The sequence below is a fragment of the Chiloscyllium plagiosum genome, chromosome 6 (assembly GCF_004010195.1).
Source record: "Chiloscyllium plagiosum isolate BGI_BamShark_2017 chromosome 6, ASM401019v2, whole genome shotgun sequence".
Classification (NCBI taxonomy): domain Eukaryota; kingdom Metazoa; phylum Chordata; class Chondrichthyes; order Orectolobiformes; family Hemiscylliidae; genus Chiloscyllium; species Chiloscyllium plagiosum.
The window spans coordinates 103,890,179-103,917,408 of NC_057715.1; the positions used below are offsets into that span (position 1 = coordinate 103,890,179).

Here is a 27,230-nt window from a genome sequence, read left to right on the forward strand (position 1 = left end):
ACTTGATCTCCCTTGTCCATCTTCAGAGTTACATCCTCAAAAGATTCCAGAAGATTAGTCAAGCATGATTTCCTTTTCATAAATCCATGCTGACTCTGTCCTATCCTGTTACTACTATCCAGATGTGCCGTAATTTCATCCTTTATAATAGACTCCAGCATCTTTCCCACCACTGAGGTCAGACTAACTGGTCTATAATTTCCTGCTTTCTCTCTCCCACCTTTCTTAAAAAGTGGTACAACATTAGCCACCCTCCAATCCTCAGGAACTGACCCCGAATCTATCGAACTCTGGAAAATAATCACCAACGCATCCACGATTTTCTGAGCCACCTCCTTCAGTACCCTGGGATGTAGACCATCAGGCCCCAGAGACTTATCAACCTTCAGACCTAACAGTCTCTCCAACACCAAATCCTGGCAAATATAAATTCCCTTAAGTTCAGGTCCTTCAGCCATCTCATTCTCATGAATTCCAGTGAATATAGTCATAACCGCTCCAGTCTCTCTTCATATGTTAATCCTGCCATCCCAAGAATCAGTCTGGCAATCTTTCACTGCACTCCACCCATAGCAAGGACATGCTTCTTCAGATTAGAAGACCAATAGGAATCCAGTTTGGTCTCATTAAGGCCTTGCATAATTGCACAGAGACATCACTGCTCCTGTACTCAAATCCTCTCACCAATAAAGCCAATGTGGCATTCAACCTCTGGACTTGCACTGTTTACCATCAAAAGAGAACTGGGTAAACAGTGGCAGGTCTCTAGAAAAGATGAATGGAATTAGCTGTGCAGTTCTTAAAACAGATTTATGAACACAATGGCCAATCAACCTCCTTCTGCTCTCTATGATTCTGGTCCATCATCAAATATAGTAAATTGACATTCCACAACCTCTTGGGCAAGTAGGTTGAGGTATTAACCGTGATAGCACAGAAGCCTCTAACGAGCTCTCCGAAGGATCATGATTCCACTCGGATAATGAAGTGATAACTTCAAGTTGAGGGGGGGGAGCTAGGAAATTTGGGGCCAGCTTTTGCTCTTAAACAAGGCACCAGTAGGGATATATCTCTGCATTAGACATGGGTAAAAAGGAATATGAAAACAAAATAGTACAGTCATCATCACTCCCTACCAAACTGAGCTGGGATCTTAGCAAGGATGGATTTCAAATGAAACACAGAACTCTACTCTGCTATGAAACCAACAATTTGCAGTTCACTATCAAAGCTCCCCTAAGGTACTGTATGTGCTCACTTGGGCCAAGTGCTAGGCAGGGACCAGAATTCATGCAATTGGCTCCCGAGTAGGAATGAGAGTCTGAGAGGAGAAGATGGAGGTCGGGGACTGGGTCAAAAAAAAAGTCAAATAAAAGGAAGCTGGAAAAATACAAATGCACCTTAACGTTGTTGTTCTGATGAAGTAGGAAATTTTTTAAAAGCACAAAAGTTGGTTTATTTTTGAAAATTAGCCACCACAGTACTGCCTAACACTGGGGACTTTTCACTTTCCCGATTGGTAATTTCATGGTTCAAACTGGACTGCTAGGGGAATCCTCTCCATTGCAAGTTTAGCCAGACAGTTATTTAGGGACTTTTTAGCCAACATCACTTAAGCTCTGTGGCAACAATAGGAATAATACACGCAGAAAGAGAATTCTACCTTGCTAGGTTATCAGCTTGCTCAAAAGAGATTCTGTCTGTTGCCCTTTAGCTGCACATACAATCGTGTAGCACTGGGATGGGATTTTCCTTTCATCTGCTTTACTTGGTGCTGACTCTCAAGTGATTGTTCTTCACATGTGAATGTATGTGTCATTTAACCACAGGAATATCATAGCTAATCTCAAGATATCACAAACTTGTGTATTGCCCCTCCCACCACGTCTGAATCACCAAATAAAAACCTGGGCTGACCTTTCCTACTAAGTCCCCAGGACTTTGAAGCCAACTGTACTAACCCATAGGGGTTGGGGGACGAACATTTGCAGTACTGAGAGAATACAAATCCACGCTATGGGAGCAGCATGGGAATTGTGTAGAAATTCACCTTCTGTTTCCTTAAAACCTACCCATCATCTACATGACAAGTCAGGAGTGTGACAGAAATCCCGTCCACGTGCCTGGAGGAGTGTCACTCCAACAGCGCTCAAGCAGCTCAACATTAATCAGGACAAAGCAGTCCTAGACTTGCTTTACACCCAATCCATCACATTGAACCTTCATTCCCTCCACCACTGATACAGTGGTAGCAGTGAGTACCATCGACAAGATGCACGGCAGAAAATCACCATGGCACCTTCCAACTCCATTACCTCTACAATCTCAACAGTCACAGGCAGCAGATACATGTGGGCATCACCACCTGCAAGTTCCTTTCCAAGCCACATACATTATCGATTCTTCAGTGTTGTTTGGTCCAAATCTTTGAATTCTTTTCCAAAAGTCACTGTGGACTACAGGTATTCAATGACTCACCATCACTTTGTCAATGACAAGTAGGATTAGATAATAAATGTTGGTCTTGCCAGCAACTTTCACAACCCAATAACAAATTTAAAAAAAACACAGGAATTAAGGTGAACTAGTTTCAGCATTTCTCACAACATGCTTTGGATGACATGATTGTTCAAACACTTTTCTTCAGCAGAAGTACAGATAACAAAATTTGAGGCTCCTCAGCTAATGTCTTAGTTGGAAAGCCACACACAAAATAATTTTTGCTATTCTTTGAAGTTTTACAAAAGCTACGATTCAGGTTAGTCTACTCAGTCGGTGTCAAAAAGAGTGGCGCTGGAAAAGCACAGCAGGTCAGACAGCATCCAAGGAGCAGGACAGTCAACATTTTGGGCATAAGCCCTTCATCAAGAATTTCTGAAAATAGGTACCTGGGAATGGTGGAGGAAGGAGGAGGGATTGAAGCAATTTGTTACATATTAACTCCAAAAACTTCAAAGCCCCAAGGAAGAAAAGAATTAGTGTGAGCTACAAAGATTCCCTGAGCAAATTGCAACAATTTAAATCAACTAAACAATTTGTTATCACTGCTTGTGAACTGCTGCTGAGGGATAGCAACTGGTGGATGTAGTTGCCTGGTCAGAGCAACAATATTTAATGCAAATTACCCTACATGAAGCATCTTGGGATGCTACTTACAATCATGATGGGATTCCGTATCAAAAATGCAGGTATGTTAATTTGAAATATCATCCTAGACAGAGGAGAAACTCAACTGCTGCAATTTTTCAGGTGAAGATGAACATTAAAAACTCAGGACAGGAATAAACCTTAATTCTTCAAGCCTCTTCTTTGATTCACTAACTTATCATGACCACCAGATGTCTTAGAGCACCTGACAGCCAAATGAAATACTTTAGAAGCATCATCACTGTTGTACTTTAGAATCAGACTTCAGTTCTCAGGAGGTAGATAATTCCAAACCCTAATGACTTTAGTGGCAAATTAAAGAAGAAATTCCTCCATATTACAGTCTTAAATTGGGAGGCCACCTGGGTCAAGAATTCTACACGAAGGGGAAAAAGTATCTACCCTGTGAAGCCTCCTCGGAATCTCGTCTGTTTCAATATGATCACATCTCATTTTCCTAAACTTCAATAAATGTAGGTCCAACCTGCTCAAGCATTTTTGAGACAATCCAAATTCAAATGACATCTATCAGTTCCCCTACATTTACCGTGCTCATGCTAGCAAAGGATTCCAATAATTTCCAAATCACATTTTCATGTTTCACAAAACTATGTTGACTCTGCCTAATTGCATTACAAATTTTCTAAATGTTCCAGCTACTACCTCCTTTTGAACCTTTCAAAATGACAGATAAGACTAACTGGCCTGTAGTTTCCCATTTTCTGCCTGTTTTGCAGAACAGGTGCAGTCTCATGGTTTCTCTATCCATTTTATGGACCGTACAGCGTCCTCGGGTAAGACAAAGGGTGACGGGTTTGCTTTTTAAAAATCAACAACTTGTGGTGCACAGACATTGCAACCCTAGGCAGCCATTGCTCCCCAAACCTTGAATTCCTCACCATCAAATGCCACCCCTTCTATCTACCACGGGAATTTACCACTGCTATACTAACTGCTGAGAACATACCGCCACAAGCAAAATTTGAGGAAGCTCTGGATGTGCTGTACTCTACCACTAACACCCTGGAGACCCTATTTATTGTAACTGGCAACTTCAATCAAGTCAATCTAAGGAAGGTGTTGCCCATGTACAACCAAGGGCCCAAACATTTTAGACCACTGCTACACCACTGTCAGAGATGCCTACCGCTCCATTTGCCCCACCCACGTCATTTCAGCAGCTCAGACCACAATGCCGTGTTTCTTCTCCCGGCTTACAGGCAGAAGGTCAAGCAGGAGACCCCCTCACTGATACAGGTCCGGTACTGGTTGGAGGCAGAGGATCAACTCCGGTGCTGTCTGGAATCAGCTGATTGGGGCCACATTCAAACAGTCCACAGGTACCTTGGACGAGTATACCATCACGATCACAGACTTTATCAGCAAGTCTGTGGGGGACTGCTTACCGAGCAAGTCAATCCGGGTGCTCCCCAACAGGAAACCCTGGATGAATGAGGACATGCAGAATTTGCTAAAAACCAGACGTGAGTCCTTCAGATCAGGAGACACACTCAAACATAAGAAACCCAAATATGACCTTCACAGAGCCATTACGACAGCCAAGGACCAATACCGATCCAAACTAGAGATCCAGACAGACACCCGATGACTATGGCAAGGACTGAATGACATCATAGGTTCTAAACAGAGACAGTGCAAGATAGAAAATGATGACATCCCTTCCAGATCGTCTCAATGCCTTCTATGTTCACTTTGAGCAGAATTTGGGTGGAGAGATAATACCTATTCCGACAAGTCCTGACAAACTATCCCAACAGTCACTGCATCAGAGATCAGATCAGTTTTCCTTCATGTGAATCCAAGGAAAGCAATGGGATCAGACAGAGTATAAGGCCGTGCACTTAGAGCATGCAGATCAACCAGCAGAAGTCTTCTCGGACATCTTCAACCTCTCCCTGTATCAGGCCACTGTCCCTACCTGTTTCAAGAGGGCCAACATCATCCCTATGCCGAAGGCGGCTCATGTAGCATGTCTCAATGACTACTGCCCCGTGGCCTTAACTTCGGGAATCATGAAGTACTTTGAAAGGCTGGTCATGGCATTAAATCAACTTCAGCCTCCCCTCTACTTTTGACCAACTCCAATTTGCCTATCGGACCAACAGATTCACGTCAGATGCCCTTCACTCCACCCTAGAACATCCTAACACCAAGAACAGCTATGTAAGAATCCTATTCATTGAAGGCTGAACTGTAGTCAACACTATTATCTCCTCGAGACTGATTACTAAACTTAGTGATCTCGGACTAAGCCCCACTCTCTGCAACTGGATCCTCAGTTTCCTGACCCACAGCCACAATCAGTGAAGATTGGGGACAATATTTTATTGTCACTAACACTCACATTGGAGCTCCCGAGGGGTGCGTACTCACTGTAAACCCATGACAGCGTCACCAAATACCAGACTACTGCCTTTTTACAAGTTCGCTGATGACACCACCATAGTCAGTCAAATCTCAAATAGCGATGAAGCAGACTACAGATGGGAGGTGGAAGCCCTGGATAAATGGCACACTGACATCAACCTAGCTCTCAATGCTGGCAAAACCAAGGAACTCATTATTGACTTTCAGCAAGATGTTACTCATTCTCCCCCTAAACATTAACAGCACAGAGGTGGAACAAGGGGAGAGTGTCAAGCTCCTGGGATGGTCATTCACAACAAGCTTTCTTGGACTATTCGTGTGGACGCACTGGTTACAAAGGCCCAACAATGTCTCTTTTTCCTCTGGCAGCTGAGGAAATTTGGCATGACAGCGAATACCCTTGTTAATTTATATAGGTGTGCCATCGATAGCATTCTGTCTAGATGCATCATTACCTGGTATGGCAACTGTACAATTCAAGATTGGAGACAGTTGCCGAGAGTGGTGAACTCAGCCCAGACAAACAATCACAAAGGCCAGCCTCCCATCTATAGAATCCATCTACCAGGCCAGTTGTCAAGGAAAGGCCGCCAGCATTCTCAAAGATCCATCCCACCCTGGCAATGTTTTTCTACAACCTCTACCATTGGGGAGAAGGTGCAGAAGCCTGAACACAGCTGGTTATGCAACAATTTCTACCCTACTGTTGTTAGAATACTGAATGGACTCTCAAACTCTTAACATTCACCTGTACCTGTGATTTGGTTTTTGCTGCTGTTTACCTATTATTTATTTATCTATGTTACTTAACTATGTGATCTGTCTGTATTGCTTGCAAGACAAATCTTTTCACTGCACCTCGGTACATGTGACAATCAATTCAATTTATGATTCTACTGGGACTAGAACATAATATTCCAAAATTACTTACAATCAATTTATTCAAAGTCTCTGTAGCAATTTTTTTTTCAGACCCTAGGAAGCAGGCCATTAGGGGACTTGTCAGCATTTAAATGGCATTAGTTTTCTCTGTTCTACTTCATTAGCAATAGTGATTATTTCAAGTGCCTTGGTCCTTTTTGACCCCAATTTTCAACTATTCCTTAGAAACAAACAGCAGTGAAAGTGACCCTTTGGTCCAATTTGTCCATGCCAACCAGTTATCCTAAAATTAACCTAGTCCCATCTACCTGCATTTGGCCCATACCCCTCTAAACCCTTCCTATTCGTATACATATCCAGATGCCTTTTAATGTTATAATTGTACCAGATTCTACCACCTGCTCTGGCAGCTCATTCCATAAACGCACCACCCTCTGCATGAAAAAATTGCCCCTTAGGTCAGTTTTAAATCTTTCCCTTCTCACTTTAAACCTATGTGCTCTAGTTTTATTTGCTTAGTAGTCCAGAACTTAAGTATTGCTGAACAAAGACATATTGCAATCAGGTTTTTCATCTTGCACTCATCAGGACAATTAACAAGAAATACCAAAGTGAAGTTTAGATTAGATTACTAACAGTGTGGAAACAGGCCCTTCGGCCCAACAAGTCCACACCAACCTGCCGAAGCGTATACCACCCAGACCCATACTCCTACATTTACCCCTTCACCTAACACTACGGGCAATTTAGCATGGCCAATTAACCTAACCTGCACATTTTTGGATTGTGGGAGGAAACCGGAGCACCCGGAGGAAACCCACGCAGACACGGGGAGAATATACAAACTCCACACAGAGAGTCGCCTGAGGCGGGAGTTGAACCCGGGTCTCTAGCGCTGTGAGGCAGCAGTGCTAACCACTGTGCCACCGTGCCGCCCACAAGTTAAAGCAACATCTACATCGCATGAGAGGACAGTGTTGATAGATTGGCAATTGGAGTCTGATTGGCAGAGGCATTGCCATAGAGAATGCACTCGTTGATGAGCGACAGTTAACAGTCATAAGATTGGCATAATTAGAAATCTATTGAATCAGGCCTGTGCAAGCTTGATGTGGAAATTGGGGTGCATCAAAGCCATCCTGAGGGATAATGGCTATCGTGATAAGATAATTTCGCATTGCACAATGTACAAATTCATGAACAGGATTAAGGCTGTCACTCTCAAGACTGAAAAACGTCCAGTCTAGCTTAAACCACCCTGGAAGGATAAGGTGCCTCAAAGTTTTAAGCAATATGTGACACTAGCTGCTTCACACTGCTACTATGTGGAAGTAACACAAGTGGTGTTCACCATCAACAGGATACTGCTGTTAAGCCAAAAACACATTCTGTCCAACACACAAACAAGTAATGTGGTTTATGTAGTTTCAGCGCAGGCATGATGTTTGATGTATCGGTTGTACGTTCCAATGACTGGCAGATCAAATGAAACAAACATCACTGTTTACAACAAACTACTGACTGAACCCAATCAGCCTGTACTTACAATATATGCAACAGTGTCCAACATTAAATTTGACAAAATAATTTCACAATACTTGCTGAGAAATCCTGAGTATGCAAAGAACGAAGCTGACAAGTTAGGACCATCAATCATGCTTTCAGTGTAGCACATGTGTGTACTAGGAAGTACATACATTAACACTCAGCACCCTGTTCTTTGCAGACAGTAGAAACATATATCTATACTGCACCTATTTCAAGTCAATAAAAATTGATAATAACCATTTTTGGCTCAATTTCACATCATTTACTTGACAAAATAGAGTCCATCTGCTTGGTTTAAAATTTAAGCAATGCTTGACAATTAACTGTCAGTCATTGCCGGCTGATATGTTTTCCACAGCGATAACCCTGTCCAAGCCCAGTTACCAACTAATCAGCATGCTCCTCTCAGTAAAAATGCTGTCTTCCCTTTACTTTAGTACTTCTTGCAAAATATCCTGGTGAGTACAAGATGAAGAGCTTTGACAAATTGCTTAAAAACAAAAGAGACAGATTTATTATTGGAATGATCAGATTGCATTCTAACATAAAAGTAAACTTTTTTTAAAAATGTTCAAAGAGTCTGCAAAAATTCCTTGTTATCCATTATAAATTCTCTAGTCTCACCTCTTTAAAAGGTGCAAATGTTTGCTTTAGTTACTTTCTTCCTTTTTATATTCTTGTCGAAGCTTTTACTGTCTGGTTATACACTCTCACCAATTATTTCTTCCCTCTTCATTGATTCTTCTTCATTCCTTGCTGGATCCGTCTACCACAAATTGTGGTGACATTGCATCGTTTTTGTTTTCCAGTTTGATACCAATTCTTAACATCTTTACAAGAACAAAGAACCATCAGTGCTTAACTAGAGTTTTTTTTTCCCTTATTGAAATGTATCTACATTGAGAATTATTAAATACATCCATAAACATCTAACATTGCTCATCTGCCACTTTACTTTTTAATCTGTTTTCCAGTCACTTTAACCAGCACTATCTTTATAGCAGCCTTTCAAGGTTAAAACTCTAGATTTAGACTCTGGTTTCTCATCCTCAAAATGAATATGAAATACTGTGTTATGATTGCGTTTTTCTGCATTGGTTACCATGAGACTGTTCATTAAATCTCATTGTGCATTACCAAATCTGAAACAGCATGTCCTTCAGTCATTCCAGAATGCACTGTTCCAAACAAAAGCTGTCTTAAATGTACTCTATGAATTTGTCCTCAAATCCATCCCTGACAATTTGATTTGATCTGATCAATTTATAAAGGAAGATTTGAATTGCTCACTATTGTTAAATGATATTTTTCTTACAAATCCCATTATTTCATGATTTATACTCTGTAATGTAGTTAGTGACTTATTCCTCTTACTATTTCTTACCCCCAAACAAACAGTTTCGACATTTTGATCCTTTAAGCCAAGATCACATCTCCCTAATTCACAGAGGCCATCTTTCATTCTTAGATACATGCCACCTAATTTTCCTTTCCATCCACCCTAACCAAATCTCCAAACAAACTAAAAAAAAGTAAGAAAAATGCAAATGTCAGAGATATTTTAAAAAATACACCTGGAAATTCCCCAGCCAATCAATATCTGACAGAAGGAGGACCACTTGAGGAATGAAGGCCAGCCAAGCCAATCTCCAGTATCAGTTTGGATATCAGAGATCTGTGCTGCTATTTCTGATATTCAATCCTCAGTGTTGGCCATGGAAGTTTGCTTTCTGAACAGAAGTCATGAAGACAACTCTTTATTCAAACAGATGATGTCAGCAGTTTCATTAAAATCTTTTATGAAGTCAAATTGGAGAATGCAGTACGGAACATTAAAAAAGGTAGCTTACCTTTCTCAACATGTCATCTTGTGCCACGTTGTTTATTTCCCCAGAATTGATTTCGCCTTTCAGGGAATATTCATAAAACTTTCCACTGACGTTTACCAGTAGAGTGGTCACTGCCCTGTTGTCCAATGCACAACCAATGGGAACCTTGCCACGACCATTCGTGGACGGGATACCATACCTGAGGATCACTCCCACCAGGAGTCCTTGAAACAAACACAACAGTCATTAAGGAACATTCATTACACAACATATTTACAACAGATTTTTTTCCAATTCTGGTTAGCTGCAGGATTGCTAGAATTCAGGAGGCTTATGAATCTGTGGAATTATTTACTGCAAAGAGCTGGGTCATTAATGATATACGTGGTTGAGAAGGACACATTTTTAATCAGTGTGGGAATAAAGGATTACGAGGAAAAGGGAAAGGCAGTTTCATGCGGAGGGTGGCAGGAATCTGGAACTCACTGCCTTTAAGGGTGCTGGGGGCAGAAACTCTCATCGCATTTAAGTAGTATTTGGATGTTCAGTTGTGATGTCAAGGCTATGGGCCAGGTGCTGGAAAATAGAATTATAAAAAAGTTAAGTTTGTTTTTGACTGATGTGGACACAATGGGCCAAAGAGTCTTTTTTCTCCGCTGCAGATCTCTATGTCACGATGGGTATTAAGGATCATCAGATCAACAGTGATCTCCTTGAATGGCAGAGTAGACTCAATGTGCTGAATGCTGACTTCTACTCTAACATCTCATGATCATTAGGTTGCGAGAAAACTATTGTAGGAGCAACCTGCCTGCCAGAACAGACTGCCATGTGCTTTAGCCACAGCTTACTCTGCAACTGCTCAATGGAGCAACTTTCACTGCTCAGAAAGGAAAAAGCAGCATGTCTGCAGAAATATAACAGACATTGAAGAAAAATCACATAGGTTTTGCTAGTGTCTTATCCAACACTCAGCCTGCAACTGTGACCCAAATCACAGGGAATCTAGAGAAGCTCCTAGGAGCTGGAACTGGAACAAAGGCAGCTGGGAGCACTTAAATGGGGCATGAGGCAAAATTCTAACTTCCCGCTAGCAAAACGAAAATTGGAAACAAGTTGGCAGGGATTGCAGCTCCCAATGACAAAACAGGGGAACCTATTTTTAATGCATCACTCCGACTTAAGTACTCATTAAAACACAGGGTCGCCAGATAAAAATTGTGCCTTTGTGATCAAGTTGCCAACAAATGAAAATCAGGTGCCTTCAAATTCATGACGAGCAGGCAGCTGGTGAACTTGTCATCCTGGTGGATTTGGAATGAGTTGGAGCTGCTTTTCTAGTGTGGGAACCTGATGTACAAGGGGAGAGAAGGCTGAGCTGCTGTGTTGTGTTCGGGTGGTGACTGTCCTGCAAAGCTGGGGAAGTGGGGGTTGGGTCATGGAACTCCTCAGAGGCTTTATGGGGGGAGAACAGAGAGAGGGACCTCTATGTTAGTAACTGACATTCCTTCAGTCAAAGACAGCACAAACACAAAACAGGGAATATTGAGGCCAGATCAAAAAAAGTGAAAAATGGGAGAATCCAGGGAGTAACCTTGACAGGTCAACGGTGATGGTGGGAGGGTTGAGCTTGATGTTGGGAGTGAGTTTGACAATGGAGGAGTTTGACAGTGGAGGATGTTGAGCAAGAAGACTCCACCCAATTGTCTGGTCATTTATTTAATTGTTTGTTGGAGCTCATGGTGCGCAAATCAGCTGCTGTGTTTTGTATATCACAACAGTGAATGTAGTGCACACAATGTACTTCATTGGCTGCCAAGCACCATGAGATACTGCAAAAATACTTCTAGAAATACAAGGTCCGCCTTTACAGAAGGATACCAGTATGCACTATGTTCCAGGTTAAGGCCAAAAGACATAGGAGCAGAAGTAGGCCATTCAGTCCATTGACTCTGTTGTGCCATTCAGAGAGACCTTGGCTGATCTGCAAGTCCTCAACTCCAGCTTCCTGCATTTTCTGTATATTCCCTATAATCCTAAATTCTGTTCGTGTTAAAAATCTGTCCCTCTCAGCCTTGTACACATTGAATGACTCTATTAAGTCTCTCAAGAATCTAAGTTTCAATAAGATTGCTACTCATTCTTCCATATTACAAAAAGTACAGGCCTAATCTAGTTAAAAATCACACAATACCAGGTTACAGTCCAACAGATTTATTTGGAAGGACTACTTCTTCATCAGGTGGTTATGGAGCAGAATCATAAGACACAGGATTTATAGCAACAAGATTGCAGTGTCATGGACTGTAATATTAACCAAATTTAGCTAGTCTTTCATCTTTTAGCATGATCAGGTTAGTTTCAGTTCCGTGACACTGCAATCCTGTTGCCTTAAGTTCTGTGTCTTATGATTCTGCTCCACAACTACCTGATGAAGATACAGCTCTTCGAAAGCTAGTGCTTCCAAACAAACTTGTTGGACTATCACCTGGTGTTGTAGGATTTTGAACTTTGTCCACCTCCTCCAAAAATCAGGCCTAATTTATCCAAGCTCTTCTCATAAGACAGTGCTAACATCAGCCTAGTGATGATCTGGATGGTCTCTGATGCTACTATAATCTTTCTTTAGATTAGGAGCCCTCAGTATACCCAGCTGTGACCTGATGAGTGTCTTGTATAGTTTTGGCAAGACCTTCCATATTTTTATATTCCATTCCCTTAGAACTCAAAAGGTCAACAGTCCATAATGTTTTCCTTATTAATTGCTGAAATTGGATGCTAGCGATTTCCATGATTCATGATGGGGACTCCCAAACTCCACTGTCCCAGGGCTTCCACATTCTCTCTCTCTTCTCTTTTTAAATAATATTTAGCTTATCTATTATTCCTGCCAAAGTGCATAACCACATTTACTCACATTATATAACATTTGCCAATTTTTTTCCCACTCCCATAACTTATTGGTAGTCCTCGTCTTCCCAGTACAAATCTGCAATTCCTCATTTGGGAGCTCATGGTATGAACTCTTGTTACGGAGAACAGAAGGAATAGTGGAAAGAAAGTGGAAATGAAAACTACGATATCTACTGGGCTCCCAGTCACCACATACCTTTTCCTTTCCTTGCACTGCACTTCAAAAAGACAGTGTTTATATGAATCACAATCTGCAGATGGCACAAAGAGTGCATACACGCAAAGGGAAAACCAATGTCATTGGTAAGCAATAGACAGGAGCAGCTGGGCTCAGACGTGGAGCATACATTTAGAAAAGTGCTTGAGATTTTTAGATTTATGAATAAAAACTAAATGGGTTTGATTCCAAATCATCCTCACCAAAACAAAAAGGAGGCTGACTCCTGGTGCCAGATGTCCCCGTCACCACTCCATCAGACCTGGTGCAGGCCTTGTCCTGTGCCAGCCTTTCCTATCCTAACTCTCAACACAGGTCTTCCCCGCTCCCACGCCTGGCTTCTGCAGGGGTGGGGAAGGCACATTCATCAGCCGCCAGCCTCCTCCCTCCCCTGGGCCCAGATCCCTGGCCCTTTTGTCAGTAGCGCAAGTGCAAATGTTTCCTCAGCTAACACTGCAAGCGGAGTTTGGGCAGGTATGGGATCCTCCTCCCAATTTGGTGTCATGCATAATCACTCCAGTTCAGTGAAGCAAAAATCAGCATCTGCTGAGGACTGGTTCATCTGCCCACTCAGTTTAATTAAGGAAAGCGTTAATCATTGGGTCATGAGGAAGGGTATTGTTTACTAAGCAACAAGGCATTTAAGACCAGGATTTGTCACAGTCATCAATTAATTCTGACGAGACCATTTACCAAGTCTTCGACTCACTTCCTTTTGATTTTGGATGACCAGAGTTTTGGGCTTAATTCGTTTTATTGATAGCAGTAAGGGTTATGGAATCTCCTCTTCTATTTACATAGCCTTTCTCAGCAACAAAATGCTCCAAAGTTAGTAAAAGGAGCAGAGTCTAGGTTTCATCAACAGCAATGCTCATCCCCACAACTATGATCACTTTATATGGAATAAACATTTCATACACCATTCATACATTACTCATGCTACATTAGCTGCATTTATGTAAACCAGTACCCCAGTTAAAATTAGAAGGCTGAAAATATTCTACTGTGGTCTAGCTGGCCATTTCCAGTGAGGGGAGAGGAGGGTGGCGGTGAAAATCAGGCAGAAGCAGCAATTAATAACATGATACAGCTCAGAACGTGGAGTCAATTGCAGATTCAAGCCCACAAGAATGAGTCAGCGCAGACTTGGAATTGGCAATCATTATCTGTATGTTCAGGTTTTAAAATGACCCTAAAGGACCTTTATAACCTCCCGGTCACAGACATATTGGTGTGTGGTCCTCACAACTATTAACATGCTTTATGTACAACAGGTTATAAAACAACAACAACTCACATTTTCCATCCAAACGCTGGTTGCAGTTGAGTAATGAGCTGCTGTTTGCTTTGATCAAGGACCAAAACCTGGTTGAATCATGCAAATACAAATCCTATCACAGGATTACGAAAATTTGTTCAATGACAGCACTGCTAAAACGTTCACTATCTATAGTTGACAACTTGGCTGAGTCACAGTCAGCAAAAAGATTGGAGATGGATCCAAATTTCATGTTTTAAACCATGATTTGAATCAACATGGATGGTAACATATGGATATGAAAATATTGTTCTAATCCTGGACTAGTAACCCCCGGAGGTTAATCAAATAAACCGGAAATACAAGTTCAAATCTAACCGCAGCATCTGGGAAATTGAAAGTTTGTCATTTACATAACTTTATCATGGAGTCATATAGCACAGAAACACATCCTTTGGTCCAACCAGTCCAAGCTGAACATAATCCCAAAACAAACTCGCCCCATCTGCCCAAATCACTTCAAACCTTTCCTATTCATGTACCTATCCCAATGGCTTTTAAATTCTAGGATCCAACGTTAAGGATGGGATTTCTAAATTCTAAATGCAGAGTCAAATTAGAATACGTCAGCATGGATTTACTGAGGGGAGGTCGTGCCTGACAAACCTGTTAGAATTCTTTGAAGAGGTAACAAGTAGGTTAGACCAAGGATACCCAGTGGATGTTATCTATCTAGACTTCCAAAAGGCCTTTGATGAGGTGCCTCACAGGAGGCTGCTGAGTAAGAGGGCGGCTCATGGTGTTCACGGTGAGCTACTGGTATGGATTGAGGATTGGCTGTCTGACAGAAGGCAGAAAGTTGGAATGAATGGCAGCTGGTGACAAGTGGTGTCCCGCAGGGTTCGTGTAGAGGCCGCAGCTGTTCACATCATCCAGATCATTTATATATAAAGGGACCGGAGGCATTCAGGTGAAGTTTGCCAATGATACGAAGTTAGGTGGACAGACAGGTAACACTGAGGAGGTGGGGCAGCTGCAGAAAGATTTAGGCAGTTTAGGAGTGTGGTCCAGGAAATGGCTGATGAAATTCAACATGAGCAAATGAGAGGTCTTGTACTTTGGAAAAAAGAATACAGGCATGGACTATTTTCTAAATGGTGAAAAAAGAAGCCAAAGTACAAAGGGATTCTGGGACTGCTAATCCAGGATTCTCTAAAGGTTGACTTGCAGGTTGAGTCTGTGATTAAGAAAGCGAATGTCATATTGTCATTTATCCCTAAAGGGTTGGAATATAAAAGCAGTGATGTGCTTCAGAGACTTTATATAGCTCTAGTTAGAGCTTATTTAGAATACTGTGTCCAGTTTGGGCCCCACACCTCAGGAAGGACTACTGGCACTGAAGTGTGTCCAGTGGAGATTCACACAGATGATCCTTGGAATGGTAGGCCTGACATACGACGATCAGCTTAGGATTCTGAGAATGTATTCATTAGTGTTCAGAAGATTGAAGGGAGATCTAATAGCAACTTAAAAAATAATAATGCATGGCTTAGAAAGGGTGGACAGTGGGAAATTGTTTCCAGTAGATGGGGAGATTAGGACCAGTGGGCATAGCCTGAGAATTAGAGGGGGTCCATTTAGAATGGAAAGGAGGAGACATTTCTTCAGCTAGAGAGTGGTGGGTCTGTCGAATGCATTGCTATGGAGCGCAGCGGAGACCAGGATGTTATATGTCTTCAAGGCAGAGTTTGATAAATTCTTGATCTCAAGTTAAGGGCTATGGGGAGAGTGTGGGTAAGTGGAGTTGAAATGCCAGCCATGATTAAATGGTGGAATGGACTCGATGGGCCGAATGGCCTTACTTCCACTCCTATGTTTTATGGTCTTAAATGTTGTAATTGTCCCCGTCGCATCCACCACTTCTCAGGGCGATGACATAAAACTATTAGATTGTCAGGAGGTGATGACCAAGCGGTATCATCACTCGACTACAAATCCAGAAACTCAGCTAATGTTCTCACCATGACAGATGATGGAAGCCGTATCCAAATAAAAAAAGGGATTTGAAATTAAGAGTCTAAGTATGACCATGAAACTGTTGCCAATTGTCAGAAAAAGCCATCTGGTTCACTAGTGTCTTTCAGTTGGTCATCCTTATCTGGCCTGGCCTATTTTCAACTACAGAGCCACAGCAATGTGGTTGACACTGAACTGTCCTCTGGGAAATACAGATGGGCAGCTGGCCTACCCAGCAGCACCCACATCCTATGAATGAATAACGAAAAAGCCACCCGATTCACTAATTATTACAGGGATGTGAACATTATATACATTATGCAGAATAACAGCATACTATCGGAAGAATGTGAAACTTGAAAGGATTCAGAAAAGATTTACAAGGATGTTGCCAGGATTGGAGGATGAGAGCTAAGGCAGAGATTGAATAGGCTAGGGCTGTTATCCCTGGAGCGTCGGAAGCTGAGGGGTGACGTTATCAAGGTTTATAAAATCATGAGGGGTACAGATAGGGTAAACAGACAAGGTCTTTTCCCTAGGGTGGGGTAGTCCAGAACTAGAGGGGCAGAGGTTTAGGGTGAGAGGGAAAGATATGAAAAAGACCTAAGGGGCAACTTTTTCAGGCAGAGAGTGGCGTGTTTGTGGAATGGGCTGCCAGAGGAAGTGGTGGAGGTTAGTACAATTGCAACATTTAGAAGGCATCTGGATGGGTATATGAATAGGAAGGGTTTGGAGGGATATGGGCCAACTGCTGGCAGGTGGGACTAGATTGGGTTGGGATATCTGGTCAGAATGGATGAGTTGGACCGACAGGTCTGTTTCCGTGCTGTACGTCTATATGATTCTACATAGGCCATTAGATCCAACAGATCTGGTCTTCATGCTCCTATCTGTAAATGACAAATTTATTTAACGTGGGATCATAAGAATATAAGAAATTGAATTAGAAGTAGGCCTCTTAGCTCCTCAAGCCTGCCTCACCTTTCTATAAAGTTCAGGGCTGATCTGCCCCACACCAACCCCTCATAGCCATTAACTCCAATATTTTCAAAAGTCTCTCCCCTCCAAAAACGGTGATCTAGCCTCCACAACTCTCTGGGATAGAGAATTCCAGACATTTCCTATCCTTCAGCAGAAGAAATTCCTTCATGTCTCCTCATTCTGTAAATGGTTTGAGATTCACCACTAATGAAAACACCTCGATATACTATATGCTATCAGAATTTGTTTGTTTCAAGAAGATCACGCTCATTCTTCTAAACTCTCATGAGTAAAGGCCTAACTTGTTCAGCTGTTCTTGATGAGTCAATCCCTTCATCCTAGCTATCAGCTGAGTCACAGTCAGTCTCTTTCAAACAGCTTCCAGTGCCAGTAAATCCTTATGTAAATACAGGAATCAAAACTGAACACAATGTTCCAGCTGTGATCCCACCAGCACCCTGCACAATTGCAGTGAGATCTCCCCATTTTAAACTCCAACTTGGCAATAAAATTTAAAATTTGCCTCTTAATTACTTGCTGCACACTTGCACTTTTTTGTCTTTAATGCACATCACTTTGGAGTCTTTCTCCAATTAAGTAATGGTCTGCTATTTCAAAACAATTTAAACCATGAAGGGATTTGTTTTGCTTTTTCTTTGTAAAAAGTAACTAAGTTGGAGAGTCTTGTTCCAAGGAGAAAGTGAGGACTGGAGATGCTGGAGATCAGAGCTGAAAATGTGTTGCTGGAAAAGCGCAGCAGGTCAGGCAGCATCCAAGGAGCAGAAGAATCGACGTTTCGGGCATGAGCCCTTCTTCAGCATTAAAGGCTACCAACAACCTGTCCTGTCAATTCACTATCAGTGCCTTGAAATCGGTTGTACTTATCAGGCTTCCTGGTCTACAGCAGTGTGGTCGATTCTGTTCACAGTCTCTGATCTTGCAAGACCCCCATTTGAGAGAAAGGACTGGAGAAGTTTAAGAGAACAGTTCATCACTTTCTCAAATAGGGAAGGACAGTGAATGTCAGCTTTGCCAGCTGCACCCAAATCTAGCGAATTAATTAAAAACAATCCAGGTTTACAATTACATTAAAGGGGCTGCTATATTGCACGCCAAATTTACAGCTAACATAGAACTCTTGAAATGCTTTGCAGCAGCCAATTTACACACAATCAGTTAAACTAAAAGTTCTAAAAGTAGTCATGCCGGACTCAAAATGCTAACGGTTTCTCAGACCTGCTGAGTTTCTCCTGCTGTTGTTTCAGATTTCCAGCAGTTTTCCTGCACAAGAGAAACAGTTGGTTGAAGGATAGTCTTTGAGCAAGTTACCAATGGGGATGCTGCTGCTCACATTCAAATAGTGCAGTGAACACCTCATATCTACCCAGTGCAAATTCGTTTAAAATGCCTTCTCCAGAGAGTGTCACCGTGGCACTATTGTATTCAAGTTTCAAACTGGATTTTGTGATCAAGGTTGGAACCCAAAATTTCTGCAAGGATTCCAGTTGGCTGAAGCTTTGTTCTATTCTTCAACTGTATAATTTATTAAGGCCTTTCAATTTCATTAAAAACAGATGAAAGGCAAATGTTGGTAGAAATAATATAATGTTTTAGATACTTAGGCATCCCTTCAGTCTTTGATGGGTGTTGATATCCACAGTCATGAGATTAGTCTGATATTTCACCTTTTGGATAAAATTGTTGCCATTCAATTTCTCCCCCATTCTAGTCATCTTGTACTACAGACTGCATCCACCTGTGACATATGCCACAATTTGTGCGACACTAGTCAGCCAGTCAGATTCTGAACTTGCTCAGTTTTTCCATACTGAGGCACATTTAGCTTCTCAGGTAACACCCAGGAAAGGCAAACTCATGGCTCATTGCGAATTGGCAATGTCATACTACTTGATGTGATGCAGGGATTATATGCAATGCATCCTTTTTTTGAGGGGAAGCTGTAGCAGATCCACACCTGGAGTCAGAGTTATACAGCATGGAAACAGATCCATTCATACAACTAGTCCACACCAACCACGTTCCCAAACTGAAGTAGTCCAACCTGCCTGTATTTGCTCAGTTCACAAATTGAGCGGAGAATGCTTCTAAATTATGGACCTTCAGATGAAGCCACCATACATTTTTACCGCTGGACCAGTGAAAGACTTCAAAAATCAATCAGCATTAAAACTAACCATTTTAAAAATTCATTGTTATTAGATTGCCAGCTAATGCAGAGCTTTTCGGATGTTGCTGACTCAAATATAGGACAGAATTGGAACATTACAACCTCCCATCTATAGAATCCATCTACCAGGCCCGCGGTCAAGGAAAGGCTGCCAGCGTTCTCAAAGATCCATCCCACCCTGGCAATGCTTTTCTACAATCAGGGAGAAGGTAGAGAAGCCTGAACACACACCAGCCGGTTTCAAAACAGTTTCTGCCCTATTGTTGTTAGAATACTGAATGGACTCTCAAACTCTGAACATTCGCCTGTACCTGTGTTTTTGTTTTTGCCGCTGTTTACCTATTATTTACTTATCTATGCTACTTAACTCTGTGATCTGCCTGTATTGCTCGCAAGACAAAGCTCTTCACTGTACCTATGTCCACGTGATAATAAATCCAATTCAACTCAACATTACAGAGGTTTTTAGTGCCTTAAGTGGCGCACTGGAGATTAAGCTGAAAACCTATAGAGCAATAGGTGGCATCAAGTCTTTGAGAGTCATGCACAATATTCAAAGGTGCAACAGAGTTGGGGTAATGGGGGTATATTAAGAAATTTCCATGAGTTAGCCCTTGCATGCGGAATTGAATTTTTACCTTTGAGCCAAGGAGTCACAATTTGAGCAGTTTCCCAGTGTTTGGGCCAAATTAAAACTTGCTGATGGTAAAATGGAGATGGGTAAATGGAACCAGGACCTGCTAGCCATTATTGGAGCCCAGCTGCATCCATTCAGCACAAACTGAAAACACAGCTCATAGCAAAACCTTGTCAAGTGTTTGTACAATTGGCATCAAACACAAATTAGAACCAGGAGTAGATCACTGTCTCTCTAGCCTGCTCCACATGTGTTCAACAAAGCACAGCTTTGAACCACAGAGGGAGCTGAAAATAGGTAAGCGTCCATGGATGAAGCAAAAAAAAAGGGGAAGCAAAGATTCAAATGAAAACAAACAAACAAAGTGATATTTAATGTGCCTGCTAAAACTGGGTAAGAATGATGTTTAAATTGCAATGTCCCACACTTTGCAAACACACACCAGGGCAACTTATTTTTTTTTAAATTCAAAAAGCCACCTGAAGACGTCAACAAATGACTGATTTAAGGAGACCAGACTGTGAGGTGCGAGAAGAACCGAGGTTTGCACATTAGAATCCGTCAATTGTAAACACCCAGCAGTAACAAAGATATTTCTGAAGATTCAATCATACTTGAAACAAGGGACAACCACACACTGATCAGCATAATCCATTTAGCTTCCAAGTCATTCAGGGATCGAAAATGATTCAACTATCCTCACTGCAAAACTCTCACCAACTGATTTTGGGCAGCATAGCGGAGAAGGGAAAATGGAACAGAGGCTTATAGCCATTGATCTGTTTACTGGTGGTTTCTTTTAAAATAATTGTGTTACATGTTTGTTCTGTTTTTAATAATGTAATGGCTCAAGTAATCTTAAAACACCATCTGCATGTTCAATTATACCTTGACTCAAACAGGTTTGAGATGAACAAGTAATTGAAATATGTAAGCTACACTGATGTTAACCACTAAATATAAAAGGTTCAATAATGAATATAACGACAATTGAATACTACTACATTGACTAAAGCGACTGACAAGAATGTCATCTGCTGGATATGGACAAAGATAACCAGACCAATAAGAATCAGCTAATTTAAACAATGCATGACGAAGATGACTGGATTCAAGAGTTCAGAGGTGGAAGATGCAGGTCCTGGGCCGCCTCCAACCCCACTCTTACCACCCAACGCCTGGAGGAAGAACACCTCATTTTCCACCTCGGGACCCTCCAACCCCACAGCATCAACGTGGATTTCACCAGTTTCCTCATTTCCCCTCCCCAACCTTACCCCGGTTCTAACCTTCCAGCTCAGCACCGTCCTCATGACCTGTCCCATCTGTCCATCTTCATTTCTGCCTATCTGCAACACCCTCCCCTCTGACCTATCACCTTTACCCCACACTCCATCCACCTATTGCACTCTCAGCTCCCCCCCCCCCCCCCCCACCCCGGCCCCCTCCTCCCATTTAACTCTCCACCCCCATGGCTCCCAGCCTCATTCCTGAAGGGAAATGCCCAAAACGTGAGTTTTCATGCTCCTTGGATGCTGCCTGACCTGTTGTGCTTTTCTATCAACACCCTGATCTTGACTCTAATCTCCAGCATCTGCAGTACTCACTTTTGCTTCAAAGGTGACTTTATGTCCAGAGTCGACCAGTGATTTGACGCACAAAAGATAAGCTGGTGTTTGGTCTGTTGCTGATGTTGGGAAGACAAGGTTGGCCTGCCTAAATGCGGACTCAAAGAGACTTGCCAGTTGCCTGGTCAAGACGTGCGACCTATGCAGCTGGCAATATATGGGCATGGAAATTTAAACAAGGAATCTGTTCAGGTTTTGATGAATTACCTTAGAGCTTGGGGAGACAATAGTCCCCTGTTACTTTCTCCGTGACAATAACTCCACCAATGAGAGTCTACAGGCCAACAAAAGTACCCCTTTCTTCTGCAGTAATTAAGTTGTACGTTTGAAATTTGGCTTTCTTGCAAATTGTCCTGAGATCAGCAAGATGCAAAAAACTTTAAATTGTCTCTCTTTTCAGCAATGTTCAAGTTCTATACTAACAAGTGATGTAATTATCATTACTTCCTCATGGTCATTGGATCAAAAATCCTGAATTCTGATATTCCTCCTGCATCAGTTCCAGGGGTAGTTCTCACTGCCTTGGAGGACAAAAAGTCCTGGCCTTGCCAATTGTACTCACATCCCTTTAACAAATAAAAGTAGTCATACTTCATTCACATTTTTTATCATTGGACATTGTATACAGTGCGTGTATGGATTTGTGGTTTTCATGACTTAAACATTGAAAGGCTTCATTAGTAAGTCCATAAGACATAGGAGCAGAAGTAGGCCATTCAGTCCATTGCGTCTGCTCTGTAATTCAATCATATCACGACTGCTCAGATATCCATTAACTCCATTTCTCTGCCTTTTCACCAAAATCCTCAATTCCCTTGCTGATTAAAAAATCATTTATTTCAGCTGTAAGTGAGACCGTAAATTCAAGAACACAAGTCGGCCGGACACACACACACACACACCTCCCTTTAGCTTTCCCTGCCACTAAAGTCCGTTTCTTTTATCTGTACTAATGCAGCAGAATGTACTATTACCTTTTTAAGGACAATTAGAGATGGCAATAACACTCGTCCAACCAGCAAATCCCAAGAATAAATTAGAAAGACAAAATCAGCTAAGATTATCTAGCTCAGTACATGCCTCTTCAATTCTTTGTTGTGCTTCTCAGCCAAATCCAGTGGAAGTTGCGCGACCTTAATTGCCCTTGAACTGAGTCGCTTGCTAGGACACTTGCTGTGGGTGTGGACCCTCAGGATGAGACAGCAAGAATCCCTTCCCTAAAGATGGCATTCAGTGAACCAAATGGTATTTTTATGACAAATCAATGATAGCTTTGTTGCCACCATAACTTTCAATTCCAGATTTTATGAATTGAATTTAAATTTCAACCAGCTGCCCTGGCTATTGGTGTTCTAATTCAGCTCATTGCCTGACATCTTACTACTTTCATTTTACAAAATGTGTGTAAGAACAGGTAAGGGAGGACCAGAAATCTGTATCTTCCAGACAAGCTGACCCTTTAAACAGCAGCATCTTTTAAACTTAAAGGTGGCTCACAAATAGATATCCATTTTCTAATGTTTTTCTATGCACTTTCACAATGACTTGTCGCAACAAGTTCCAGCACTGCCTCCACACTTAACAATATCAATACACTTTGATCCCATGTGGCTAAGTTCAGCCAATTGGAAATGAAATCCAATGCAACATTTTAGAGCTTCTTCACTAACACAAAACGTTTTTTTCAAGTATACAAGACAATGTTTGATTGCTTTGTGGAGAAAAAAAAAACAAAATTTACTACCAAATTCCACTCTTTTTTGATAGAGGAGATAAACTGACAGATATTAGGAAAGCAGCTATAGCAACCAAACTCAATTGGACTGTTCCCAAGACAGCTTTAGTTGTCAAACAATAGCTTGACCTGCAAGATAGAGACTCAGTTCTGCCTTCTCTGCTACCTACCATATCCATCTACATTCAGACCCTATTATTTCCAAATGCCAAAAGGTTAGGACCCATTCAGTGCCACAGAGAAATAGGTTGCAATGTTCACAAATCATGAAAAGCTAGCCTGTAAACAATCCAAAAGATTTGTGGAACATTGTCCTGTTAACTCAAGAGCTTGAAGTAGGAATTGGTGATTTTCTTTCATTGTGACACCACATTATATTTGGAGTAACGGAAGCAGAAAATGCAACAGGTCTGGCAGCATCTGTGGAGAGAAATCAGACATAACATTTCGGTTTGAGTGACCTATCTCAGAACTGATGGTAGCTAGGAAAATCTTGGTTTTCATGCAGAAGACACGGTGGGGGTGGGGGTTAAGGAGTAAATGATAGGTGGAGATACAGCTCAAAGAGAGAGAAGAGCAGACAGACAAAGGAGTGGATAACAATCTGGCTTGGAGGGTGAATAGCTATTAATGAGAACTGTTGGTGGCTAACAATGAGTTGTGTGTAATCGCAGTCTATGCGATAACAAGGACTGGAGTGTGGAGGTTGGGTTAAGCACATGGAAGGAGGTGTCTCAAGCCCTAAAGTTTCTGAACTCCAGGTGGAAACCAGAAGGCTGCAAGTAGAAAATGAGGTTACAGCAGGTGTGTGGCATTCACTTTAAGACGTTGCACATCAGGAAACAAAGGTTGCCCTGGAGGACAGACAGAGCAAAGCCACAATAACAGCTTGCACAAAGCAGGTTTCAATGTCATCAAGTTTACAAGGCTCAGGGGTGCTCTGATCAAGGTCTCTAAAACAACAAAGAGATTCTCTAGGTTAAATACATAGAAACCATTCCCTTTTAGGAGAGCATTTGGGTCAAGGAGACTTTATTACTAAAATTATGGCTTTGTTAGAAGCTATCTTAAGAAATGGAAATCTTTCTTTAATCATTTAGGGGTTGGGTAGTTCATGGCTGTACCAGCATTTATTGCCCGTAACTAATTGGTCTAGAGAAGCCTGTTTTGAGCTGCCTTTTTGAATGGCTACAGTCCATTTAGTGCAAGTACAACAACAAATGCTTTTGGGAGGGAGTTCCAGGATTGTGATCAGCAACAGTGAAATAGCAGGGGAGTAACTTGGAATTTGCAAAGTGGGGGGGGGGGGGGGGGGTCAGTGTATAATTTACCCTGATTTGGCACACATCTCTAAAAAAATCCTTATGGATGCCTTTAAATTTTTAGTTTAACCAATCCATTTTTGTGAGGCGAGGATATGAAGGTATATGAGCACACAAATTAGAAGCAGATTTAAATAAGAGACCAAAGCTGTACATAATACTGCAGATGTGGTCTCACTGACATTCCTACTTTTAGATTTTACTCCCCTTACTAATCACTTGGTGTAACTGCATAGTAACCGCTTGAGATTTATATAGCGGAACACTTAGTCTAATAAGATGAGTATAATAAGACTCTGACATAGAATCCCTACTGTTCAGATAAAGGCCATTTGGCCCATCAAGTTTATATGGACCCTCTGAACAGCATCCCACACCCTCCTCTCCACCCTATCCATGTAACACCCCCACTTACCATGGCTAGTCCACCTACCCTGCACATTCCTAGACACTATGGGCAATCTAGCATGGCCAATTTACCTCACCTGCACATCCCTGGACTGTGGAAGGAAACCAGAGTATCCGGAGGAAACCTACACAAACAAGGGGAGAATTGTGCAAACTCCACAGAGAGAGAGACTGACCGCCACCTGAGACTGGAATCGAACCCGGGTCCCTGGCACTGTGAGGCAGCAGCACTAACCACTGTGCTGCCCGTAACTAAAAGAAAGCTTACTGAAACTCCTGATACTATTCACTGTTGGATAAAAGGTAGAGACAGATGCAGCAAATTCAGAATAGCGGCTTTCTAGTCAAGTACAGCAGCCTCAAAACTCACACCTCACGGCAGGCAGAACAATATAAGGTCAAATCCATGCAGACAAAACACTCCATACAAGTAACTGAAACTACTAAATTAGTGACCCATACATTCAGTTCCTTAATCCAAGTCATTCATATAATGGCAAATAATTGAGGTCCCTTTAGCTTTAATGGTTTTCTCACTGCCGTTTCCCTAGTAGTGATCATGTTTGTTTATGTTCCACCCTCATTTCAATACTTGATTTACAAGTTTTTCTAGGGTGTCATTTGTGCCTTCTACAGTGAAGATAGGCACCAAATATCCATTCTTTTGGAACCTTCAATTGGGAACCATATAGCTTTCAGGACTGAACATCAAGTTTAATAATTTTATAGCACGAACATCTCTTTCCATGTCTAGTACCCAGCCCCTCACTCCATGTCCTGTCATGAGATTGGCTGTCTTTAGCACTGCCAACTAATTTTCAAATACTCAGATCCCATTATCACCTATCTACCTTTTCTTCCTTGGCTTACCATCAACAATCTTCTTGTCTGCCTACCCTGTTTCTCCCTGTCTCCTTCTGGGCTCTGTTTCAACTCATTCCTTTCCCTCCCCTCTTCATCATCAGCATTATTAGTACCTTTTCCTAGCTGCTACTGGTTCTGAAGAAGGATCACTTGACTAGAATGCTGCCAGACTGCAGAGTTTCTCCAGCAATTTCTATTTTTATTTGTTAAAAATAACCATTCCATAATTCCATCATTTCCTTATTTCCCCACCATCAATTCCCCAGATTTGCTCTGCAGAACCAGTAGTTGCTTTTGTTGCCATTTCCTGCCCCATCCCCACATTTATCTCTCAGCCTCCTTCCCCCTCCACATTCCTGATGAAGGGCTAATACCCAAAACATCAACTCTCCTGCTTTCTGCTGTGCTTCTCCAACTTTGACTTTAAATACATTATCTGATTGCATATTTCTACTTAGCTTTTTTCTTCCTTTTTGAAGAAATTATTGGTTGGTGCATCATTCTAGAATTTCTGTCACGTTTGCCATTGTGTATCTACTATTCTACCCTGCAAACTAATTTTCAAGTACTTTTTGGCTTGCTCAGTTTTCATATCCTTGTAACTACTTTTACTTAAGTTTAAAACTCTAGTCACAGACCTAAACTTCTCAATCTCAGATGTGAAATTCTTTCATGTTATGATCACTGCTACCTAGAAGCTCCTTTACCAGGAGCCGATGAATTAATTCTGTCTCATTACACCTCACCTGGTCTAAAATAGCCTGCTTCCTGGTTAGCTGGAGAATGTGCTGCTCTCAGAAAATATCCAAAATGCACTCCGTAAACTCATTTTCTAGGTTACCTGTGTCAATCTGATTATTGAATCTATATGCAGATTGAAATCACTTTTTATAAAAATTATTTAATGGATATCAAAGTCACTGCCAAGGCTAGTACTTGTTACCCTACTATAATTGCCCACTGCAAGGGGCAGTTTAGAGTCAAATCAACATTACTCTGGGTTTGGAGTCACACATAGGCCAAGCCAGGTAATGACAACACATTTCCTTCCCCAAGTACATTACTGAATCACATGGGTTTTTGCAAAAACCAGTGGTAGTGTCCATCTTGTCTTTATGACAAATAGCTATTAATTGTAGCTTTAATTAATTAATTTTAAATTCTACCTCGACAATATTAATGTCTCAAACAATAATCACTAGAAAAACAAGATTACCTACTCATTGCAGTGAAGCTTGAGACAGTCTGATGAGCTCAAATTAGCTGTCA

The 27,230-nt window shown here is 41.6% G+C and overlaps 1 protein-coding gene across 3 annotated transcripts in view; it reads right to left on the reverse strand.

Moving 5' to 3' along the window:
- The window catches only part of slc9a7 (solute carrier family 9 member 7), a 143,929-nt gene that overhangs the window by 72,857 nt on the left and 43,842 nt on the right, over positions 1-27,230 (reverse strand). For 2 of the 3 annotated variants that reach the window (XM_043692310.1, XM_043692311.1), the window contains exon 2: positions 9,816-10,018. In XM_043692310.1, the coding sequence (XP_043548245.1) occupies positions 9,816-10,018 (203 nt within the window). Of the gene's footprint in view, positions 1-9,815; positions 10,019-27,181; positions 27,201-27,230 lie in introns of those variants that run through there. The other variant, XM_043692312.1, reaches the window with a different exon arrangement.